Genomic DNA, 23,046 nt, shown 5'->3' with positions numbered 1-23,046 from the left:
AAGACTGAAAATTAACGTATTCAGCATCCTGTTTGAAAATAAGTACAGTATAAACTAAAAAAAAAGTAGAAGGAAATGAGTAAAGATCAGGAATAGCAGAAATTAAAAAAATGCAATATGAAAGATCAATAAGGCCAGAGGTTATTTCTTTGAAAAAGCTAATAAAACCAACAAAATGCTGGCACGTAAAGTTAAGAAAGAAGAAAGAAAAAAGGCACAAATAAACACTATTAATGATGATAAAGGAAAAAAGGAACACAAGTACAGATAAGTTAACAATAAGAAAATATGAACAAATTTGTACTCCCGAGTAAAAGAATTAGACAAAATCCACAATTTTTATGAAAGATATTTATTATAAGATTAACTTAAGAAAAACTAAAAATCCAAAATAGTATTATAACTATTGAAAAAATTAGTAACTGAAATTTTTACCAGGAGGAAAATGCCAGACCTAGCCAGTCTTGTAGGTGAGTTCTAAAGATAATCTGAAACTTACATTAACTCTTTGAAGAGACTAGAAAGAATACAGAATGCTACCTAATTCATTTAAAAAGCAGATACATTGCTCATTCTTAACATGAGAAAATAGAAATATAAGAAGGATCATTAAGAGACTAGTCACTCATGGACATAGATGCAAAAATCATTAGTGAACAGCTTTCAGCAATATTTAAAACATACCAAGACTAAGAAAGGCTATCCTAAGAAAGAAGGGTTGGTTCAATATTAGAATGTTAATTATATTAATTAACCTCCCACACTAATGTACTAAAAAAGAGGAATAAAATAATCATTTCATATAATAATAAATGCTAAAAAAGCATTCTATCAAATTCAATATTTATCCAATGGAGTAAACAGTTTTAATAAATCAGAAATGGAAGGGAATAGCCTCAAACTGATTATAACTAGTTGTTAATCATTAAAAGCCTTTTCTATGAAAATCAGGACCAAGACAAGAATGCCTGCCAACCTAAGTTTCGTTCAATGTTGTGTTGGAGATTCTAGTCAGCTTTATAAATAAGAAAAAAATAAATGTATAAGGATGAAGAATAAAGAAAAGTGTCAGTAATGAAAGTTGACCTGGTTTCTCCATGAAAAACTCCAGAGTAATCTACAGAGAAATGATTGAAATCAACATTGATAAGAAATGTTTCTGGACAAAGGAGCAATATACAAAGGGAATCGCATGTGTGTGTCTGTGCGTGTGTGTGTACATATTATACACACATATCCTGACATACCCATATCTCTAAATATTTATACACATACTCTTATCTACTTGCAATTAAAAAACAAGACTACCAAGACAAGAAAGGACACATAACTACAAGATGTATGAGATTTTATGGAGAACATTTTGAAACTCTGATGAAAAATATAAAAGACCCAAATACATCAAGGCATAAACCATATTGAGAGATGAAGATCCAATATTGCCAAGAAGTCAGTTTCCTCAAGCTTTTATACATGCAGTTCCAAACAACATTACATGTAGTTTTTCAGGAAGCTGACTGTATAAAATGTCCACATTTTTCATGGACAAGGTGACTCTAAAATGATGGAACACAAGGCTTAAGGATGACCAATCCATTCTTGAGAAGAACAAGGCAACCACGGAAGAGGTTGTTAGTAGTAGATATTAACACTCAAGTAAAAAAATAGAGGCACAGTGTATGAACAGTTGACATCCTCTGTTTTGACAAACTGTTTAGACATTTTCACCTGATTGGAGAACATATAAGACATGTCCACCTTCAAATGGAAGAGTAATGAAATATTCTTTTTCCACCTATCAAACTGGCAAATATGATTTAAAATAAAAAGACTAAAACTTATTTGAGAGCTGGTGTGTTGAGGTTAGCATTCTTGTGGAGACTGTTTGCGAGTGTGAATTGGTTGTGTTTCTGGAAACCAGGTTTTCAATATGCATAAAGAACCATAAGCATTTTACATACTTTGAACCATTAATTCCACCTCTTGAAGTCTATCTGTAAAAAATAGTGGAGGTAAATCCAAAGAATTATCCACAGCAGTGTTCACAGCAAAGACAAGATATGACACTATTTATATTAAGATTCTAGGGCATTAAAATATTGGCTGGAAACCTACTGAAAACTGACAGTAGGTTTATGGGTGGTTTTTATTGTCTTTTTCTCTTTACACTTTTCTTAAAATTTTCAAATTTCTTTCAAAAATTATGTGTTGTTTTTAGAGGAAAACAATGATAAAACTGGGACTCAGAAACCTATAAAAGCATATTTTGTTACTCTGCCTCCTTACAAGTGTTTTTCATCATTAAAATAGAGAAAAAATAAAAGAAAGCGTTCTCTTTAGGCAGATAAATTATGTTAATTGGATTTAGAGTATTTCTCTTCATGTTTCAAGAAGTAAGCTTAAAATACTCTTAGAAATCAGCCAAGTAAAATATTTTGGCCATAAAATTGGCAAGGAACACAAATGCATAATTACCTAAAGAGCATAAATACAATACATATAAAAACATATGCTGTACATTTTAATTAACACTGAATGCATTATAATTATTCAGTATCTCTTGTATAATTTTCCTGAAGTAAACAGATAAACGGTTTTCTGCATGCCCCTAAAGGGCAACAATAGAAGATAAAGGGAGTGAGGAGGCGTTTAAAAATTTCTAAGATGCTGAATAATAGGTGAAGGCCATCGTGGACATAAAACTTTGTTCAGAAGATGCAACAGAAGAAGTTAGAGAAGTCAGCTGGTTCTCTTTGTTTTCAGAGGCAGGACAGGTCAAAAAAGCTACAGCCTCTGATTCAACATTATTTTGGTCTGAATAATAAATGTAACAATACTGTGGATTTACATGACATAAAGTGTGAAATAAATTAATTCCAAACATCTAATTCAAAACTTCCTATTTCTTTATTACTCAGGGGACAGTGGGAGTTAGAGATGGAACGGAACTCTGATCAGAGACATTTTACAGGCGTGGTGAGAACTTGATACAGAAATGTCTGATATCACTACTGCATCCTCTCCACCTGGCATTCCTAGGGTTTTGGAGATGGGGTGGGGTTAGCAGTGGGAGTAGGAGATGGGGATGAGAGAGGGGGAAAAGCAAGGAAGGGCACACCAGGATAGAAATGCCCTCATTTAGAAATGCTGAATAAACTCAAAACTGGAAAGAGGAGGCCAGAGAAGTGCCCGTGGGTCCCAGGTGATGGCCCTCTACACGCCAGTGACAGCTGGTGGCCATCCCATCCATGGAGATACGTCAACCAAAACATTCCGTTCACGGAGGTACATCTACCAAGCTGGGAGTCCAGCATCACCAAGGCAACAGCTCGACTCTAGTGACCACGTGGTCTACAGAGACTCTAGAGAACACGTGGTCTTCAGAACTGATCTGGTTGCTTCAGTGAAGGTGATTCACTCAAGGGCCCAAGTCAGGGTCTCCCAGGGACTCTTTAGTGACGTTTGAGGTCGAAGACTTGGGACCCAGTCTCCTCATTGCCAATCCACTGTCTTTTCTATTTCCCAGAACTACTCTGAAAATAAGTAATTGCCTTTTCAACTAGCTATTTTTTGTAGCATTTAGTCACAGATGAGAGGTGTTATCCTGGTTCTGCCTGGCCGTTAGAGATCCAGTTCACAAGGTGGTCACTGCTGTATTGCATAACCTCATTGGAAAAAGAGTCCACCATCTGCAGAACCTCTTCAGAGAGGATCTCTGAGAAAATTAGGCAGAGCTAGCATCTACACTTCCTCTTCTCCCTCCCTCTCCTGGGCTGGTTGGCCATCATGCAACAATACAGGGAGGCAGGGTATGGGATCCAAGCCTCTCAAGAGTGGCAGCTCGATGTGAGCTTATACCTGGTCCAGGTGGGTCTCTGATGAGCCAGGTGGCTGATATTGTGCAGGATAATTTCTGCGCATTTCGTGACAAGGAAAAGCTAGAGCAGAAGAGGAGTGATATCAGAGTGACTGTGCTCTTGGAGTGGAGACACTGAGAGGTTAACAGGCAGCAACTGCTGATGTGGAGATTCTGAAACGAACCAGAGCTGTCGCTGTCAGCAGGGCCCCTGGGGCTGGCTAGAGCCTCTGCCAAAGGACAGAGTACTTCAAAGCACAAAGAACAGCTCAGAGGAGGACAATGCTCCTGCCATGAAGTCACAAGTCGAATCAATAAAACACAAGGTTGCCTTCTGTAGGGCTGAATTTCATCATGTTGAGGAGGAAGTTCGTGGTGCAGGGGAAACAGCAGGGAGCCAACAGAATCTGAGGGAAACCCCCCCACTCCAGAGCGGGGCAAGAGACCTTGGGCAAGAGACCTAATTCTGAGTCATTCCCTCATCTCTAAAATGGGTGTGATAATGACTTAATAGCACTGTGATTAGAACAATCCATCTTTCTCCCTGTTTACCTGTGTATCTTTGTAGAGAGCATTTACATAAGTTGTTAGACTAAGGTAGGCACCATCAACATCATCATTGACATTCTAGGAACCATGGGAAATTTCATGAAAAGTCCACCCCTGGAAGCCTTCATAAGTCCATGGTAACACAGATTACCTTTCTGAACTCTGAATCTATGATATATATAGTCTATGATATATACAGTCGATGATAATACACAGTTTCTCTCTTGCAATAGTAATGTTTTGAAACGTACTGAAGTCACTAGGTAATTCTACACTATTTCTATTAAGGACCAAAAAAGCATGAAAGCATACTTGGAATAAAAATACTCTCACTTTTAAAACATGTGGTTGGCATACAGTGAGTAAAACCATCAGATGGAACCATGCCATTCATCTTCCCATTTTTAAGCCATCAGTATTGATAAGGTTCAAGTCATCCAGCAGAGTTTTTCTGGTTGAATATTGCTAACCCGCTTGATTCTATGTGATGATGTGTACCATTCTGAGCATATATTTTTAATAGTTCCATCCATCTTTAATTTCATTTCCCCTTCTAGGAGTATATGTGTTGAAATACACAGAAATCAGTTCAACAAATGTAAAGGAACATATTTATCAGTTTAGTTCAGATGATCAGTTGTGTCCGACTCTTTGTAACCCCATGGACTACAGCACGCCAGGCTTCCCTGTCCATAACCAACTCCTGGAGCCTACTCAAACTCATGTCCATTGAGTTGGTGATGCCATCCAATCATCTCATCCTCTGTTGTCCCCTTCTCCTCCCGCCTTCAATCTTTCCCAGCATCAGGGTCTTTTCTAACGAGTCATTTCTGCGAATCAGGTAGCCAAAGTATTGGAGTTTCTGCTTCAGCATCAGTCCTTCCAATGAATATTCAGGACCAATTTCCTTTAGGATTGACTGGTTGGATCTCCTTGCTGTCCAAGGGACTCTCAAGAGTCTTCTCCAATAGCACAGTTCAAAAGCATCAATTCTTTGGCACTCAGCTTTCTTTACAGTCCAACTCTCACATCCATACATGACTATTGGAAAAACCATAGCTTTGACTAGACGTATCTTTGTTGGTAAAGTAATGTCTCTGCTTTCTAATATGCTGTCTAGGTTGGTCATAGCTTTTCTTCCAAGGAGCAAGCATCTCTTAATTACATGGCTGCAATCACCATCTGCAGTGATTTTGGAGCCCAAAAATAGTCTCTCACTGTTTCCATCAGTGTTTCTCAAATAGCTATTGGATAATCAATTAATATACAGCTTACCATATTGTGTTAACACACTGCCCACTGTATTATCACTGCCCACTATGTTATTCAAATGCCAAGCTGTGAGACTCTGGACAGACTGGTGTCTCTGACTGGGAGGCTGGGGAAAATGTCAGGAGGAGGTACCATCTGCACTGGGTCTGAAGGGGTTTGGCAGGTGGAGAGGGAGCTGGGAGTCCCTCCAGGCAGAAACCAAGATGTGAAGTGTGGCTCAGTGACAGCGAGGTGCTGAGGGGGTGCAGGGCAGGGATTCAGAGGAGCTGACCCCGAGGTGCACAGCAGGCAGCAGCTGCAGGCAGTTACAGAGAAGCCTGGAGCATGGGCCGGGGCTGCGACCTGCGGACCGAGCACCTCTGCTAAGGAAGTGCCCATTTTTGTACAGAATCCAGAGTAGGTGTTTTAGTCTCACATGCAATAACATCTGTGTTTCCCAAAGAAAATTCGTTGCGGAGTGGAGGGTGGATATGAACGGGGAGATTAAACGTCAAGAGATGAGTTGTTCAGTCACTCAGTCGTGTCTGACTCTTTGCGACCCCAGGGGCTGTAGCTCACCAGGGTTCCCTGTCCTTCACTATCTCCTGGAGTTTGCTCAAACTCATGTCCATTGAGTTGGTGATGCCATCCAACCATTTCATCCTCTGTCATCCCCTTCTTCTCTCGCCTTTAATCTTTCCCAGCATCAGGGTCTTTTCTAATGAGTCGGCTGTTTGCATCGGGTGGCCAAAATTATTGGAGTTTCAGCTTCAGCATCAGTCCTTCCAATGAATATTCAGGACTGATTTCCTTTAGGATTGACTGGCTTGGTCTCCTTGCTGGCCAAGGGACTCTCGTTAGGGGACTACTGTAAGAAGTGGGGGGGCAAGCAATGAGGGCAGCCAGTGGGCTCACAGAGGATGCGCTCCTGTTGGACACGGTGGGAGGAGAAGCAGGCAGGACCTGGGAGGTGTGAGTGGAGGTGGGTGAGGGGCACTACAGTTCTGCTGAAGCAACTGGGCCAGGTCAGTGGGCGGTGACAGCATCCAGCTGATGTCTGGTACCCTTGAGGTGTTGGGACACTGGCTCCCAATGTCCCTGCAGGGCCAGGTCCTGAGATCTAACAGCATCTGACACTAAAAGCATGTTAACCAGTGGGGAGAGTGCACTCCTCCTCCCAGGGGAGATGAAGACAATTCTAATCACCAGCTTCAACGTGGAAACCAGACAGCTGACGGGAACTACTTCAAACCAACTGGAAGCCGTCTCCCACCACGAACTGAAATCAGCAGGAGGATGGAGAGTCAGAAGAAATAATAATGCTTGCAATGCAGGAGACCCAGGTTCGATTCCCAGGTCAGGAAGATCCCCTGGAGAAGGAAATGGCAACCCACTCCAGTATTCTTGCCTGGAGAATCCCATGGACAGAGGAGCCTGGTGGGTTACACTCCATGGGGTCTCAAAGAGTCGGATACAACTGAGCAACTAACACAACGACAAACTACATTTTCTGATTCCATGGTATTATCAGGGGCGTGGGCAAGAGGGAGCCGGATTAAAAAAAATCAGCCAACACATCAGAGGTCCTGAAAGCAAACACGACACAATGGAGCCTGCGACAAATAAAGACACTTTTATATTTGTAGTTTGGGGGAAAACAATCTACCAAGTATTCGCAGAAAAACCAACTGCTGCTCTTATTTAAATTATGCTGAAATTTTCACCTACTAAGAAAGTATTCGCAAACACATACACTCGACTTGCCCCAAACAGCTTGAAGCAACCTCGAAATCTGAGATGCAAGTTTTTATCTTCTTATGGACCTGGCTCAGCAGCCCCATAATAATTAAAGGAAAAAAACATGTCAGAACTCACTTGGCTGCGGCAGCCATTGGAGGCGCAGCTGTTGTGATTCTTAATGTATCTGCAGCGCTCGCCAAGGCTCCCGTCTCCCCATCCTTGGCTTTCAATGGTTTTGTTTTGTTTATTTTGTACCCTGTGGGACAGAAAATAACCTGCACTGATTGTGGCAATTGATGGGCTCAGCTGGTGCCTTAGAATATGAAACGGGAACTGAAAATCGCATCTGAAGAGTGTGTGGGCTGGAGGTGAGCGCGGGGGTGCCTCCACCCTGGACAGCGCGCATGCACGGACTAGCTGCGTTGGCAACAGTCCCACCAGGTAGGAACACAAAAGGCACCTCTCATTCCCCCTGCCCGCCTCTGCTTTCAAAACCCAACAAAGGGGCTGCTGGGCACTCTTCTCAGAGCTTTTCTAGAGGTACCTGCAATTGTCCCCACTAGTCCCCCCCGGGGAGGGACCAGGCCTAGGGTGGCCTCCTCCCCAGACCCGCTGCGCCTGCCTGAGGATGCAGCCTGTCTTCGCAGCTGAGGGCCTTTCTGTCTCACAACCTCGCCACAGGAATTAGAACTGGAATGGCAACCCACTCCAGTATTCTTGCCTGGAGAATCCCAAGGACAGATCCCTGACCCAGCAAGGTCCCACACGCCACGGAGCAACTAAACCCATGTGCCACAACTATTGGGTCCATGTCAAATACAGAAAAAGGCATCAAATATAACACTGTGCTTACACTGAAAAAAAAAATCAGCTGTTTTACTTAGAAAACAGGGAAGGATGAGAGGGGAAAATTTACAATCCATACATTTTTAAAAGATTTACAAGGAGCTGTAAGGTGTTAGATACACTAAAAAAAAAAAAAAAAAAAAAGCAGGTTCCTCAAGAAAACGCATAGGTTGTACTTGAGCCTGAAGGTTTTGGCATATTGTCTCCAATTCCCCAGTGTAAAATGAGCAAAAAACCAGTCTCCATGTTCAATTACAAAATTAATCATCTGTGTTTGTGCCCTAGAGAAAGACACAGGAGAAAAGTCGGTGGGGTGAGGATAATACTTCGCTAAATAAATTTAGACATATGTACACATGCACATATTTTTCTGAGGAGTAGCTGCTATGAATTACTTAGGTTTATACATTTCAGAAGGCTTCCCAGGTAGCGCCAGTGGTAAAGAACCCGTCTGCCAATGCAGGAGACGTAAGAGACATGGGTTTGATCCCTGGGTCTGGAAGATCCCTTGGAAGAGGGCATGGCAACCCACTCCAGTATTCTTGCCTGGAGAATCCCCTGGACAGAGGAGCCTGGCGGGCTGCAGTCCATGGGATCGCAGATAGTCGGACACGACTGAAGTGACTGAGCACACACACATACATTTTAGATCTAGTAACTGGAAAATAAATGTCTGTGCCCCAGAGCAATATTAATTGTCAGCTGATAAAACAATATCTGTGCTTTCCAGGAGGTCCTAGGTGGGAATAGTTTTAAATTGTTGTCCTTACTTTATCTTAATTTTACAATGGTAGCAACATACATTCTTTCAGAATTACATGACTGTTTTCCCACTTCAGGTTAATGTTTTTCTGCTTGGATCCTGGAAGACACCTGGATTCAGTTCAAAAATCGAGGACCAAAGAAGGCCTTTGGGGGACAAAAGAGGGGCAGGAACTCACTCTCTAGATCTGCAGGGTCACCCCTGAGGCTGGGCCCCTCTCCATACCAGTCGGGCAGGGGGAGCAGCCCCCATGTCTGAGGCAGGGCCTCTCGGCCAGAGGCAGAGCTGGAGAATCTTCATTCCAGGTGAAGGTCTGGGAGCCTGCAGGGGTGGCTAGGGCAGGGCTCCAGCGCTCCCCAAGTGCAGCCCTCTCCTTCTTCCACTTCTGGGAGACCCACGGCTCCTCCGTAAGGTCTTAGTAATCTGTGCTCTGGGGGAAGAATAACCAGCTTCTTTTCGGCAGCAATGTGAACAAACTTGCCCTCTCCACTGAGTCTGTCTCCTGAGACCCTCCATCCCGCCTCTGCTGACAATGTGCCGTTTTCTGTTCAATTCTGCCATTTACTTTTTTTATTGTGATTCATGTCTGAGTTTCTTTGGAATCAAATTATTGCATTTCCCTGGTGAGAGATGCCATATGACGATCTTGTTAGAACAAAATCAAATAAAAAAATCTGCACCCGCTGCTGCTAAGTCTCATCCCCACCACGTTTTCCCTACGGTTTGGACACACTTCAGGGTCGGCTCCTCGAGTGGTAATGAACCCTTCCAGGGTTGGGGCCAGTTTTCAGACAGTTCTGTCTTGGAAAAGATAAAGACGAGTTGGTTCAAACAGTGTCAACAGAGAGAAAATCACTGTTTCCAAATTATTTTACAGTTGAAGAGGCTGGTGTTTTCTGACATCTAAGAATTGAAGGAAACCGACTGGCTAGTCGATGGCGCTGAGTCATGGTGGCAACCTGAGGCTTTCTTGACGTTTCTCCCCTAGAAATGTTTCAGCACTGGAGTAACTCATGGCTTGGGCAAATCTGGAAGCCAAACTTTCGCACTGCAGCCTTCCCTGATGGCTCAGATGGTAAAGAATCTGCCTGCAATGCAGGAGATACAGGTTCACTCCCTAGGTTGGGATGATTCCCTGGAGGAAGGTACGGCAACCCACTCCAGTATTCTTCCCTGGAGAATCCCATGGACAGAGGAGCCTGGCGGGCTACTGTCCCTGGAGTCGCAAAGAGTCAGACACGACTGAGTGACTTTCACATCACTTTGCTTTCTGAATGGGGAGAGAGGGATGCAGTTGCTGCTACACTTTTACAGTAAATACAATTCCCATTTTCCCCTCACCTTTGGGGTGTGGATTATTATCTTTCAAGCTGTGCCTGTGGGCCTCATATGACAGCATTTAAAAATTAAGCTGTTTGTATGAACAGATCCAAGTAGAGATGAGAATGAGATGCATGAGTTACCTGAACCTCCTTCTCTTCCCACGGCAGCCAGAATGATATCCAAGCTTCTGGGAGGAACTCACAGAGCCCTGACTGCCCAGGTTTTCTGGCTTCCTGTCTACCTGGAATCCTGCTCTTTCCCTTCTCCAGGCCAACTCCAACTCATCCTTCAAGGAACAAGCCATCCTTGCCCAGATTTGGGGATGGAGGTGAGACACAGAGCAGGCACCTCCTGCTCCCCAAGGCCACTCTGCAGGTCTACCCCTGTGCCAGCATTACTCATCACGTCCCGTTGACTCGGTCCCACCACAGTCCTCCCCCGACATCCACTCCCTGGCCCCAGGAGGGAGCACTTAGTAACCTGAAGATTCCTGAGCACTGGGAACCTTCCTAACAGAACTTCCCACCTTATCTTTCTTCCAAGAGCACATTCCCATGTGCTCCTGCTTTCCTCTCTGGTACATATTCTCTTTGTGTGTTTTTCCCTTCCTTTTAAAAGAGAAAGCTGATCATGGTTTTGGCACTGAAAAGTTTTTACTTTTCCCCCTCAGCTTTAGTGAGATATAATTGACATGTAACATTGTATAGTTTGAGGGTATATAATGTGACGATAGCATATCTGTATATATTCATTTTAAACAGGCTTCTCTGGATCTCCTCCCCTATTGGTGGGAATGTAAGTGGTGCAGCCACTATGGAAAATAAAGGTTCCTCAAGAAACTAAAAATAGAGTTGCCATATGATTCAGCAATCCCATTCCTGGGCACAGACCCAGACAAAATTATAATTCAAAAAGAAACATGCACCCCAATGTTCAGAGCAGCACTATTTATAACAGCTAAGACATGGAAACAATCTAAATGTCCATTACCAGATGAATGGATAAAGAAGATGTAATCCATATATATAATGGAATATTGCTCAGCCATAAAAAGGATGAAAAAATGCCATTTGCAGCAACATGGATGAACCTAGAGATGATCATACTACGTGAAGTAAGTCAGAGAAAGACAAACATGTGATATCACTTACACATGGAATCTAAAATATGACACAAATGAACATACATACAAAACAGATGTAGAGAACAGACTAGTGGTTGCCAAGGGGAAGGGGGCTGGGGGAGGGTTGGATTGGGAGTTTGGGATTAATAGATGCAAACTGTTATATACAGGGTGGGTAAACAACAAGATCCTACTGCATAGTACAGGAAACTATACTCAATATCCTGTAATAAACCATAATGGAAAAGAATATATATATGCGTGTACATACATTATACATATATATGTGTATACATACATTATACATATATATGTGTATACATGCATTATACACACATGTATACATATATTATACATATATGTGTATACACATACATTATACATGTGCGTATACATATACATATATGTGTGCATACACACATTAATATATGTGCACACACGTTATACATATGCGTATACATACACTATACATGTATGCGCACACACTATACATACATGTGTACACACTATACATACATGTGCGCATATACACACTATACATATATGTGTATGCATACATTATACACACATGTGTGTACACATGCATTATACATATATGTATGCACACATTATACATATATGTGTGCACACATTATACATATATGTGTATACATACATTATACATATATATGTGCATACATACATTATACGTACATATATGTATAATGGAATCAATTTGCTGTACAGCAGAAATTAACACAACACTGTAAATCAACTATACTTCAATAAAATACATGAAAAAAAAACCCAAACAGTCCCCTATGATCCACAGAATAGCTAGCACGGGAAAAAGAGGTTTCTGAAATGTAATTACTAAAACATTTTATTTCAGAGTATAACAACCCTTAATGAATCATTAAATTGTAACATGCTTAAAAGTATACATTGTTTTAGTTCACACTTATAAATCATATTTATTCAGGATAAGGATATCTGAAAATGAAATAATTTTCTTCATATTTTCAAATATGCATCATCTATGTGGTATGCTTTGGAAGTCCTAAGGTAGGTATTTTAAAATAGTCTGTGAAAAATTGGACTCAGGTTATTTCATGAATTTTTATTTGAGCCTATAACTAATCTCTTTGACATTAACATCGTTAATAAACTTTAGAGCAATATCTGCATTCGGAAGACTGGATAGAACTAAAGACGTCATCTCTATTCATTAGGCTTATATTTTCTCAATAACCTAATTTTGTCTTTCATAAGATATTAATGCTTTTGGAAGTCTTGCTCTTAATCCTATTAATTCCTAAGCCAGCCTTTAAAAGTGCAGGAGGAAATATGCAAAGGCAGTCAATTTCACTGAATTATAAATTAAATCACAAAAGGTAAACCTCAGAATTTCAGGATGGCTAAAAGGCAGAACTTCATCTGGACATATTTTATCAACTTAAGCTAAGCTATGAGGGCCTGGTCCATGTTTGTGTCCTTGGTTTTGCAGACTTCTGATTTGAGGTCACTGGCAACATGTGAGACACATGTGTCAACAGAAGAAAGTGTGTCTGTGTATTTGCTTGAGTTGGACAAAGATCTGCTCTTCTTTTTAAAAATTTTTTGGCCGTGCTGGTGTCATGTGGGATCTTAGTTCCCCGAGCAAGGATAAAACCCATGCTCCCTGCATTTGAAACACAGAGTCTTAATCACTGGCCCACAAGGAAAGTCCAAGACCTGGTCTTAAAAGAAGCAGAGTAGTGGCGGGGCTCTGACTGCTGCAGTGAGTCTTTGACAGTTAACCAAACAGTACAGCATCTGCACTGCTAAAATTGAGGTATCATGAGGACCCCCAAGAGGAGAAAGAAGCAGAGTTTGAACCCTGAAGTATAGGGAGGCAGTTAGACACTGATTTAAAAATACTCTTAATTCCAGACAAGATGCTTTCCAACTTGGAGCTAGCCAGGTAGACAAAGTACAGAAACATCTTGGATTTAACAAGCCACGTGGCTGTATAATCCTATTTTTACTGTAAACACGCTGCTACTTTATCTTCACCAATGACTGTGAACTAATTTTATTTAATAAGGTAACAGAGAAATCCAAGCCGCCTCCTTCACCCAGTTCACAAACTCACACACAGACACACACATACACACACACTGACACTGAAGGTGTGCTCTTCTGAACCAGTCTTCATCCAATAAATTAATTCTCTCCAGTTCGACAAAGATTTTCCAATAGAATCGGCTAAGGACAGAGGCTGTGAAAGGGGTAAAGCCTACTCTGTTCATATGGTGTCACAGTATAACCTGCTGCTCCAGGAAAGGCCCTCAAGGGCTGCCCGCACTGGGGCCCGTGACGGTGACCTGCTCCCTAGGCTGGCAAGGCAGTGACACCCTGTGACCCTAGCCGGCCCCTCTACTTTCATCTCATCTCCAGCACAAGAAGTCACTGGCTGGCCTACAATGGCTCTGCTCTAGGTGGACAGCGTCTTTCTGAGCTAACACTCAAAATTCCTGGAGTTTAACATCAGACTTCGTTACAGGAAAAACCTGGAAAGGTATGAGGAAGGGGGATGAGAGCCTGCAGGCTTCTGTTTTCAAGGTGTATTTGTGCAGAAAAAGGAAAGAGGTGAAGAAGCAGTCCTCTTTTTTCCATTTAAAGTAGGCCAGCTTCCCAAGTCTCACTGCTGGATGGAAACAGATCCAGGGTTGAAACAGCTGATCCCTCCCCACCCGCCTCATGGGTCCCCTGGCAGGGGGAGATGGAGGCACAGCCCCCCGCGCCGAGCCCAGGAAAGTAGAGGGGAGCCTGGGTGCAGGCAGGGTGTGTGCTCACCTCGTACTCCTCCTTGAAGCCATAGCCCTCGGCACACTTCATCTGTGTGATGTGCTGGAGCAGGTCGGCCACCCGGATGGCGGGGTGCAGCTGTCCGGTCTGGTAGGGCACGTCGGCCGGCTCACGCTTCTTGTACGTGTGTGGCTGCACCAGGCTGCTGGTGTCGCTGGCCATCGTGTGCGTCTCGTCTGGGAAAAGAAGGTCATGGGGAAAGTGAGGGGAACCAGGGGCTACGCTGGGGTCGCTGAGAATCTGATACCCCTTAGCCTAGGGCTGCCACGATCCCCGCGATGATTCAGCAAAAAAGAAAAGTTAAATGTCTACAGGTTTAAATGGGGTTGGCGATACTGGTGGGGATGAGGCAGGAATCTGTTTTTACAAAGCAGTCCAAACGATCTCTAGCTTTCACAAAGCTGATCGGTAAGAATCCTTTAGCCTTTGGGCGCTAAGGTTCACCGAAGTTTCGCTCTGAAACTTCATCAAGGCCTGGTTCCAAACCAGTCTTGTTTTCTTCTGAAGATTCGTGAACTAGTTTGTATGAAGATGGAAATCAACTCTGTACAAATGTTCTGTGAGCAAAGAAAAAGTGCACAGAATGGGTTGGCTTATGAAGCTAGCGATGAAAACATGAACTTGATACATGAGATCCAAGATGAATGGGGTAGGGGAAGAAAGGAATTGGGTTGGATGAGTCACTTTGCATGCTCCAGGATCAGAAAGCTGGACAGAAGACGATGAATGGACACAGCACTCATGGGAGGTTCTATGAGAGCGAACATGCAGGCCAACGCACAGCAGAACCAGCTGGCTTTTGTCCGGATCTACAGATAAGACACACAACCCCATTCCCTCCACACCTTCTCCATGGGGTGGGTGCATGGGGGAACTTACCATTTATAGGCACTTTTAAGAAGATACATATCAGGAGAAAAGAGGAGGAGAAAAAGGAAACAGGGCATAAGCAATAGTACTACGTGAATAAGTACAGGTATTTTTTATTTTGTGCTTTAATTTTACAGTTTTCTATTCATAGGTGGTCAGAGGGCAAAGCCTCATTTCTCCCATCACATAAGGATGGAGGTGCTTAATTTAAGCACTCAATAACATTAGGAGGTTAAAATAGTATCATAATTGCTTTTCATCCCCTATGAACCAAGTAATGACTAAATAAGTCTTAGTTGTACTCGACACATTTTCTCACTTAAATTTCTTGAACAAGTCAACCAAATTGTACTACAAAATTAATGTCAGAATTTGGTCAAATAAGCCTTAAGAGGCTATATTTTAATGGAAGACTTCTAATAAATTAGATTAATGAACTGCAGAAATTATAGCTATTAAAAAATGTCTTAGGCAGGACGATGTTATTAGGTTAAGAGTTCCACGTTTTACAGGTTAACTCATTACAATGCTGAATCTCTTTAGCCATTTTGATTCAGGGTATGTCGCATCAAAATATAATGAGAAAGTCACTTAAAATGAGAACATTAAATTGAAATTGGTTTCAGGCATAAAGAGTGAAAATGTATAAGAAAAGATATGTTCAATAAAAAAATAAAATGACCAGACTGTTTATCAATAGAGAATTCAGCTGCGGGTTTTCGTCTGTTTAAACTGAGAAGTTCCGCTCCAAAGGAAATTTGGTGAGCTGGGCCTGGATTTGGGACCTTCTAGCTGCATCGCAAAGCACCTGGGATGCATGGTATGAAGGGTGGCACACAGGTGTGTAGCTATGTGCTGCTGCTGAAATGGCACCTGATCACTACAAGGTGGCTAAAGACACAAAGACGAAATAAAAAAGGTGGGAAGTTGATTTTATGATCTTTTTCCATTTGGATTTGCTTTGAAATTTGGACATTTATTTGTTCCCATCTCTCAGAATAGTCGCAAATAAACCAGGACATTTTCACATCAGATTTGCTCATTGGCAACTGCCAAGCTCACAAATGGGCCTTAGTCTCCCTCCTAAAACCCTGAATCCCTCGAGCTTTCAGCTGCTCCAGCAGGAAGGTTTGCTCTTTATACTCAAATAAATGGAACATTAATTAGTTTCCCCCCGTGCCTCTCATTCTCTCAGTTTTGTACCTTTGGGGATGAACATAATTAAATGTCCTTCACTGTGGACGGACCTTCTATTCTAACCTCTCCTAAATGAATCATGTGAGTCTTTCACGTAGATCCACTGGCAACCAGGCAGTGCTCAGACCCCACGGTGAGGCATTCTTGGAAGTTTTAGGTCTTCAGAGTGGCCACCACTGTCACCTTTGTATGTATCACCCACACTGCATTAGGAAGCATTTACACACTACCCAGACCATCTAAAATGAGAATATTATTGTCAAGTACATAGATACTGACAGGGAAATAGAAGGTTTCTGGCATGATATCTGTTCTGAAATCAGGTCACCCACACTAGCAGAAAAATCTCGATTCCACCAAAATGAGTGATTCATCAGTTACCTCTGCCTTCTTCAAACAGAATGATTACAGATAAAATATATCATTTGTCCCTAACTTCCTATAGTTGTTAAAAATAACACACCTATAATTTTTAAAAATTATGTGTAAGAGGAAATCAGAAATAAAGTTTCTCATTAACATTTCTGATGGTTTTCAAAGAATTGAGAATTCATTCTACCTACAGTCTCTTGTAAACTTTCTTGAATTTTCAATGAACCAGCTAGAAAAATCTTGAACGCTGTTTTTGAGGTAGGGAGAGGTCCTACTTATCTACCTACCTACTTGTCTATCATCTATCTATGTTTTGCAAGAAAATGATACAAAGGCACTAAAGCTTTATATCTTAGGGCTGAGCACCTTAGCTTGTGTGAATAAAAGGCACTAGAGGATTCAATTGTGCCAAGCTCTGAGTCACAACAAAACATGCCTTCCTGTAAATTATAATACCACTCTTCCCCCAAAATGCCAGAGTAGATGCACAGCTTAACTTCTTTGCATGGTTTCAAGTGATAACCTACAAGACACATAGAGTCACCTTTGCACCCAGTAACAGGGAGGGGACAGTCCCCGAGCACAGCCGTTTGACACATTAGCATGCTGGTACCAGCTCAACATGGTAAACAGCTACTTGTTGATCTGGCTGACTTATTTTTCCCAGTGTGTATTTTTTTTTTTTTTTTTTTTTTTATGCTATTTGAATCGTCTGTTCCAGTGACTCTTTCCCTGTAAAGAAGCCTAACCAACTTTAAAAGATGTCATTAGTGTTTGTAATAACAAAGCCCCGACTTTAAAAGACGGCATTTGTTTAATAAGCTTATCTAAATCCTGCTGTGAAATCTGAACATTTTCTTGCCTCTGACAATGTGCATCTCAGCCCTGCCCCCTCACAGCTCCCCCAAGGTCAGAACATCTACCAGAGGAATGGAGGAATGAATGCCAGCCACACAAAGAAATTGCAAATCTTCGCTTATCAAGAGATTCTGCAAATGTCATCTGCATATAGATTGCATTGTTCGGGTGCCTAAGATTAGCCCCTCACTCACGAAAAGGCTAAAAACGCAGCTTTCTTTCCCTTACTGTCACTAGTCAAAGGTGCTGGCATTAGCGGGGTTTGCTTATTAGTCCTCGAAACGATGCAAATTAAAAAATTCTGGTTTAGTCTATTCTTCAACTTCTGTCTGAGTTCTTTTTTTTTTTTGCCTTAGGCAACGAACTGGCTTAATCAAGCCCAGAAAACATCATATGGGGGGAAAACAAATCACCCTCTACATAAAAATCATAACAACTTAAGAGAAAGAGAAGCACAGGGGGAAAAATTATGTTGCCAAGATATAAACCCTTGAAAGGAGAGTTATAAAGAAGGAAATGGCAACCCACTCCAGTAGTCCTGCTGGGAAAATCCCACGGACAGAGGAGCCTGGAGGGCTGCAGTCCATGGGGTCACAAAGAGTCGGACACAGCTGAGTGACTGAGCCTGGAGAATTAGGAAGCAGGCCTGGGACAGCTGAGTGGGGAGCCCTGTCTACGATGGAGGGCTGTGCACCTTGAAGTCATCTGTATGGTGCTCCTTCTCGGGAAGGTTAGTGACAGGAAGAAAACAGCCTGGTACTCCTGGTTACGGTCTCAAAGACAACAGCAGCTCATGCTTGTTTGGTTCCATCACGGCTAGGTAACACCATTTCTCCTCCTCCTCCTGGTATTTAGACAAATGGGATTCTTTCTTTATCTCCCACTGGGAACACTTCCTACTTTCACTGCATTCTGCCCGAAGGGGCTAACATTTTATTTCATTTCCAGTGACATCCTACACCTCGTAAACCATGTGATTATAAAGTGTCACCTTGTCATTCTGCTGTTGAGACCATCGGCTCCTCTGAAATCCCACTGTGTGACAGACACTTGGAAACGCTGGGGGTGCCCTGGGTGGCTCCGAGGAGGGGCAGGGGGCCTAAACTCCACTGTGATTATTTTTTTTTGCATAACGTTCGGCATAATTAGAAAAATGCTATTTTTGAAACAGCTGCTTTTAGTGCTCAGCAGTAAGTGACAATAATAATGAGCTATTTCCACATTTATGGCTGGCACAGTGGACAGACTTCAGGTCTTACAGCTAAGTTTGGACATGCTGTGATTTTTTCCTTGGGATCAAAACTGAGTGCAAATTCTGAACCTGGAAAAGGAGAATGGTAGAGCTGGGTTCACTCATTGGAACCTTTCGGTATCATTCCCAGAACACACGCAGCAAACCCTTCTTATCAATGGGGACTGTTTGGAGAAAGTCTGTTTGTTATGTGCCCATCCCCGCCCCTCCAGACCATCCACCACCCACCCTGTCCTGGTTACAACTCCTGCATCAAACTCCCGTCTCCTACAGAGTGGCCACTGACTTTCGAAATTACTCCTGTAATGAACTGTGATAAAGGGAAATGTTCTCACCTAAAATTGCAGTTGGCACAAATGGGTCTGTCATACACCGTAAGCAGGTCAATGCAGAGAAAGTAAAAAGAGAGAGAACAGTGAATGATTGATGAAAGGCCCCCCCTCCCAGTTTTCCCGTAGAAGCCACAGAAAGCATCGGGTCACAGCACATCAAACATAGTAAGCTCCTCAAGCATCGTGGGCAGCAAAGTGAGCCCTGGGTGACTCTGAGTGCTCGGGGTGATGAAGAGATGCAAGAGCAGAAAGATCTGTTACCTGGGTAATAGGAGTTGGGCACCGATGTGCTCAGGGTGTTGGTTTTCATGGTGAAGGACGATGGTGAAGATACAGCTGTAAATGACAGAGGCGTGTCAGTGGGGGCAGAGAGGCAATACTTGAAAATACGTCTCTGAGGTCACGCATGGGGAAACCAGGCTGGATAGACTGTGGACCACAGAAACATCAGAGGTTCACCTGCGTCTCTGTGATGAATATTGCCCCTCTCCACCTGCTCTGCGGAGTTACTTGTGCTTTAGAGCAGTGGTCCCCAACCTTTTGGGCCCCAGGGACTGGTCTCATGAAAGGTAATTCTACCATGGGCTGGGGGTGGGAGGGATGGTTTGGGGATGATTCAAGCACATTGCATTTATTGTGCACGTCATTTCTATTATTATTATATCAGCTCCACCTCAGATCATCATCCTGGAGGTTGGGGACCCTTACTTTAGAGGACACGTACCCTTTCATCACTTAAAGGATTTTCTGACCCCACAAATGAAGGAAAATACCCACAACCACAGCCCCTTTCTGGATGCAGAAATTCATTACTCTCCCTTTTGACGCCTAGCCTTTGCTTGTAGGGGGTTTCCCTAGAGGCTCACACGGTGAAGGATCTGCCTGCAATGCAGGAGACTCAGGCTGGATCCCTAGGTTGGAAAGATCCCCCGATGAAGAGAATGGCAACCCACTCCAGTATTCTTGCCTGGAGAATTCTATGGACAGAGGAGACTCGTGGGCTACAGTCCATGGGGTCACAAAGAGTCGGACAGAACTCAAAAAACAAACACTTTCACTTTTTTCACTTTGCTTGTAGAATTTTACCAAATGCTCCGCTGATTATTTACAACTAAGAGGATGAGAATGTGTCTACACATGGCTTTTGGAGAATATTCCAAATGTCAATGTTTTTGTAATTTGCTAAATCCTCACCTTTCTCTTACTTTGGACACTGAAAGAACATCACAGTGTTCTATTTCATGAAAAATAAAGATGTTCCACATGTGTTATTTTTAACATGAAAGTTGCATGCCTACACATTGTCCTATTAGGCCTTACCTGCTTAAAAAACCTGCTTATTTTCCTTTGAAATTTTCCTCTGAAACACTCAAGCTTTAACTACTTACAGCTTCTCTTTCCACTGTTATTAAGAGGTGAAGTCAATACCACCCAATTTATCTGATCCCATTGACAGTGGATATTTCCTATTTTTAAAGTAGTTTAACTCTCTTCAACATCTTAATTGATTAGTGCTTTTAAAACACTTTAATTTCATTAGAGCATAAGGATAAATGATTTGAATGTGCTTAACTGCACAGGCTGGTTGATGTAAGTCTAAACTTTAATTCCTCCAGTGTAGTTACATGGCTTCTTTGATGCTGACATCCTGATCAGGACACTAATTAATACCACTCGTGTGTGTGCTCAGTCATGTCCAACTCTTGTGACCCCATGGACTGTAGCCTGCCAGGTTCCTCTGTCCAGGGGATTTTTCAGGCAAGAATACTGGATTGGGTTGCCATTTCCTACTCTAGGGGATCTTCCCAACCCAAGGATTGAACCCGCATCTCCTGCATTGGTAGGCAGTTTCTTTACTTGCTGAGCCATTGGGGAATCCCTTAATGCCACTTACACGGGTGTTAAATAGGGCACTACCAACCAAATCCCTGTGGTGACTGCATCTTATCTTTATTCTGATGACACGCTGATACATTTTCATTCTCTTGGAGTAGTTCCCTTTCAGACAATGGTTTTTCCTGTGTTTATGTTTTAAAAGTACCAAATTAGTAAATGACAGAACTGGAACCTAGGCTGCCTGTCATTTACATTTTGCTAAAATAGAGAAGAATCACAGTTATGATGCATGTTTACGATAAATCTCCAGGGAAAAAAAGAGAGTGGTTGATAAAAATAAGGACAAATAACTCCGAGTAACATGCCAGGGTCAGGAAGTAAAATGCCTGTTACCTGCTGACATTTGTATTTGTTTTGTAAAAATGTGCAAAATACAATGTGCAGATACAAAAGAACTATGTCTATTTTCACCTTTAAAAAATGTATTTAAAAACTTTTCTGTATAAAGATTAACCCCCCCCCCCCCCCCCGCCCCCAACTCTCCATAACTACTTCTCCTTTGTTTTCTGTACAACTCCTGTTTGCTTTGGTGGACAGATTATTCCACACTGTTATAAATGTGCTCAGAATTCTTTTTAAATTCTCCAACCTCAGTTTTCTCACTATCTCATTCCTAAAAGGTACTCACCTCCCAACCCTGAAAGATCTCAAACATGCCCAGGCTTGCAGTAGGTTTAAGGCTAGAAGTCTAGTGGTCTAATGAGTACATTTCCTGAGAGTTTCCTCCTCCAGTAATTGCTCTCTTATGATAAAGGCATTGGGCTTCCCTGGTGGCTCAGTGGTAAAAAATCTGCCTGCAATGCAGGAGCCACAGGAGACACTGGTTTAATCCCTTGGTGGAGAAGATCCCCTGGAGAAGGGAATAGCAACTCACTCCAGTATTCTTACCTGGAGAATTCCATAGACTGAGAAGCCTGGCGGGCTACAGTCCATGGGGTCGCAAAGAGTCAGACTGAAGCGACATAGCACACATGCACACACGGCACACGTTAAAGGCATTAAGAGAATATTGTGATGATGGAGTTAACCATGAGCGTCCCTGTGGATGGGATTCCATGAGACCCACCCATTGCTCAGAGACTGGGAAAAAAAAGCTTCTTGCTGTATCTCCTCCACTGGCTGCACTGATGGGAGAAACAGGTAATCCCTCATGGCCAGCGAGCCCCAAGCTGCCCCCAAGTCTGCAGTGGCCCTCTCGATAGGAGCAGTTTTAGATTCCCACAGATACATTCATTTTTAAAAAAGTCAATGCCAAACTAAATATCCTACCCAGAGGCAAATACCTTCTATTGCTCAAACTTCGAAAGCCTAGAAACTCTTAACATAGGTTTCTGCTTTTTGGGTAGGTAAGCCCAGGGAAATTTATTTGTGAGCAATTTCACCATGACACAGACTATTTGGAACATAAACAGGTGATCCTGGAAAGAGAGGACGTGTATCCGAATAGTCCCTCCACACCGATGTTCAAGAAATAACTTGTTCAGTCGCTCAGTTCTATCCAACTCTTTGCAACCCCATGGACTACAGCATGCCAGGCTTCCCTGTCCTTCACTATCTCCTGGAGCTTGCTCAAACTCATGTCCATTGAGATGCCATCCAACCATCTCATCTTCTGTCACCCGCCAACACAAATTCTCATCTTGTCTGTAGTGGGAAGGACTTCTCCCCTCAACCCTCCCACCCAACAAATGCATCCTCAGTTGTTTTATTTTGGCAGTGAAATGCATTACATACTTTTGAAATGGAAAAAGTAGTATTTGCTACAAAAAAGCAGAGAAAAGCCTCCAAAAAAGGAAGGAATTTGTGGTAAAGCTAAGTACCCCAGATTCTGCCACCTACACTGAAAATAACACAAAAGGGCAAAGGACAGTGACCATGGATGAGGAGGGCGTTCCACCCGCCCAGGTGGGAGCGGCGTGTGCTGAAGTCCCATGCCAGAGAGTGGGGGCTGCACGTGGATAAATACATGTAGGACCTCTAACTGGGACA

At 42.6% G+C, this 23,046-nt stretch overlaps 1 protein-coding gene across 4 annotated transcripts in view; it reads right to left on the bottom strand.

Moving 5' to 3' along the window:
* The window catches only part of PTPRM (protein tyrosine phosphatase receptor type M), a 649,948-nt gene that overhangs the window by 111,834 nt on the left and 515,068 nt on the right, over positions 1-23,046 (bottom strand). For 2 of the 4 annotated variants that reach the window (XM_061131248.1, XM_061131250.1), the window contains exons 16-18: positions 19,423-19,497; positions 19,165-19,191; positions 14,269-14,456 (exon numbers count right to left, since the gene is read on the bottom strand). In XM_061131248.1, coding sequence (XP_060987231.1) covers positions 14,269-14,456; positions 19,165-19,191; positions 19,423-19,497 — 290 coding nt within the window. The remainder of the gene's footprint in view (positions 1-14,268; positions 14,457-19,164; positions 19,192-19,422; positions 19,498-23,046) is intronic. The other 2 variants (XM_061131249.1, XM_061131251.1) reach the window with 1 other exon arrangement.

The sequence above is a fragment of the Dama dama genome, chromosome 27 (genome assembly GCF_033118175.1).
Source record: "Dama dama isolate Ldn47 chromosome 27, ASM3311817v1, whole genome shotgun sequence".
Taxonomy (NCBI): Eukaryota; Metazoa; Chordata; class Mammalia; order Artiodactyla; family Cervidae; genus Dama; species Dama dama.
This window is presented reverse-complemented; position numbering and strand designations above follow the sequence as displayed.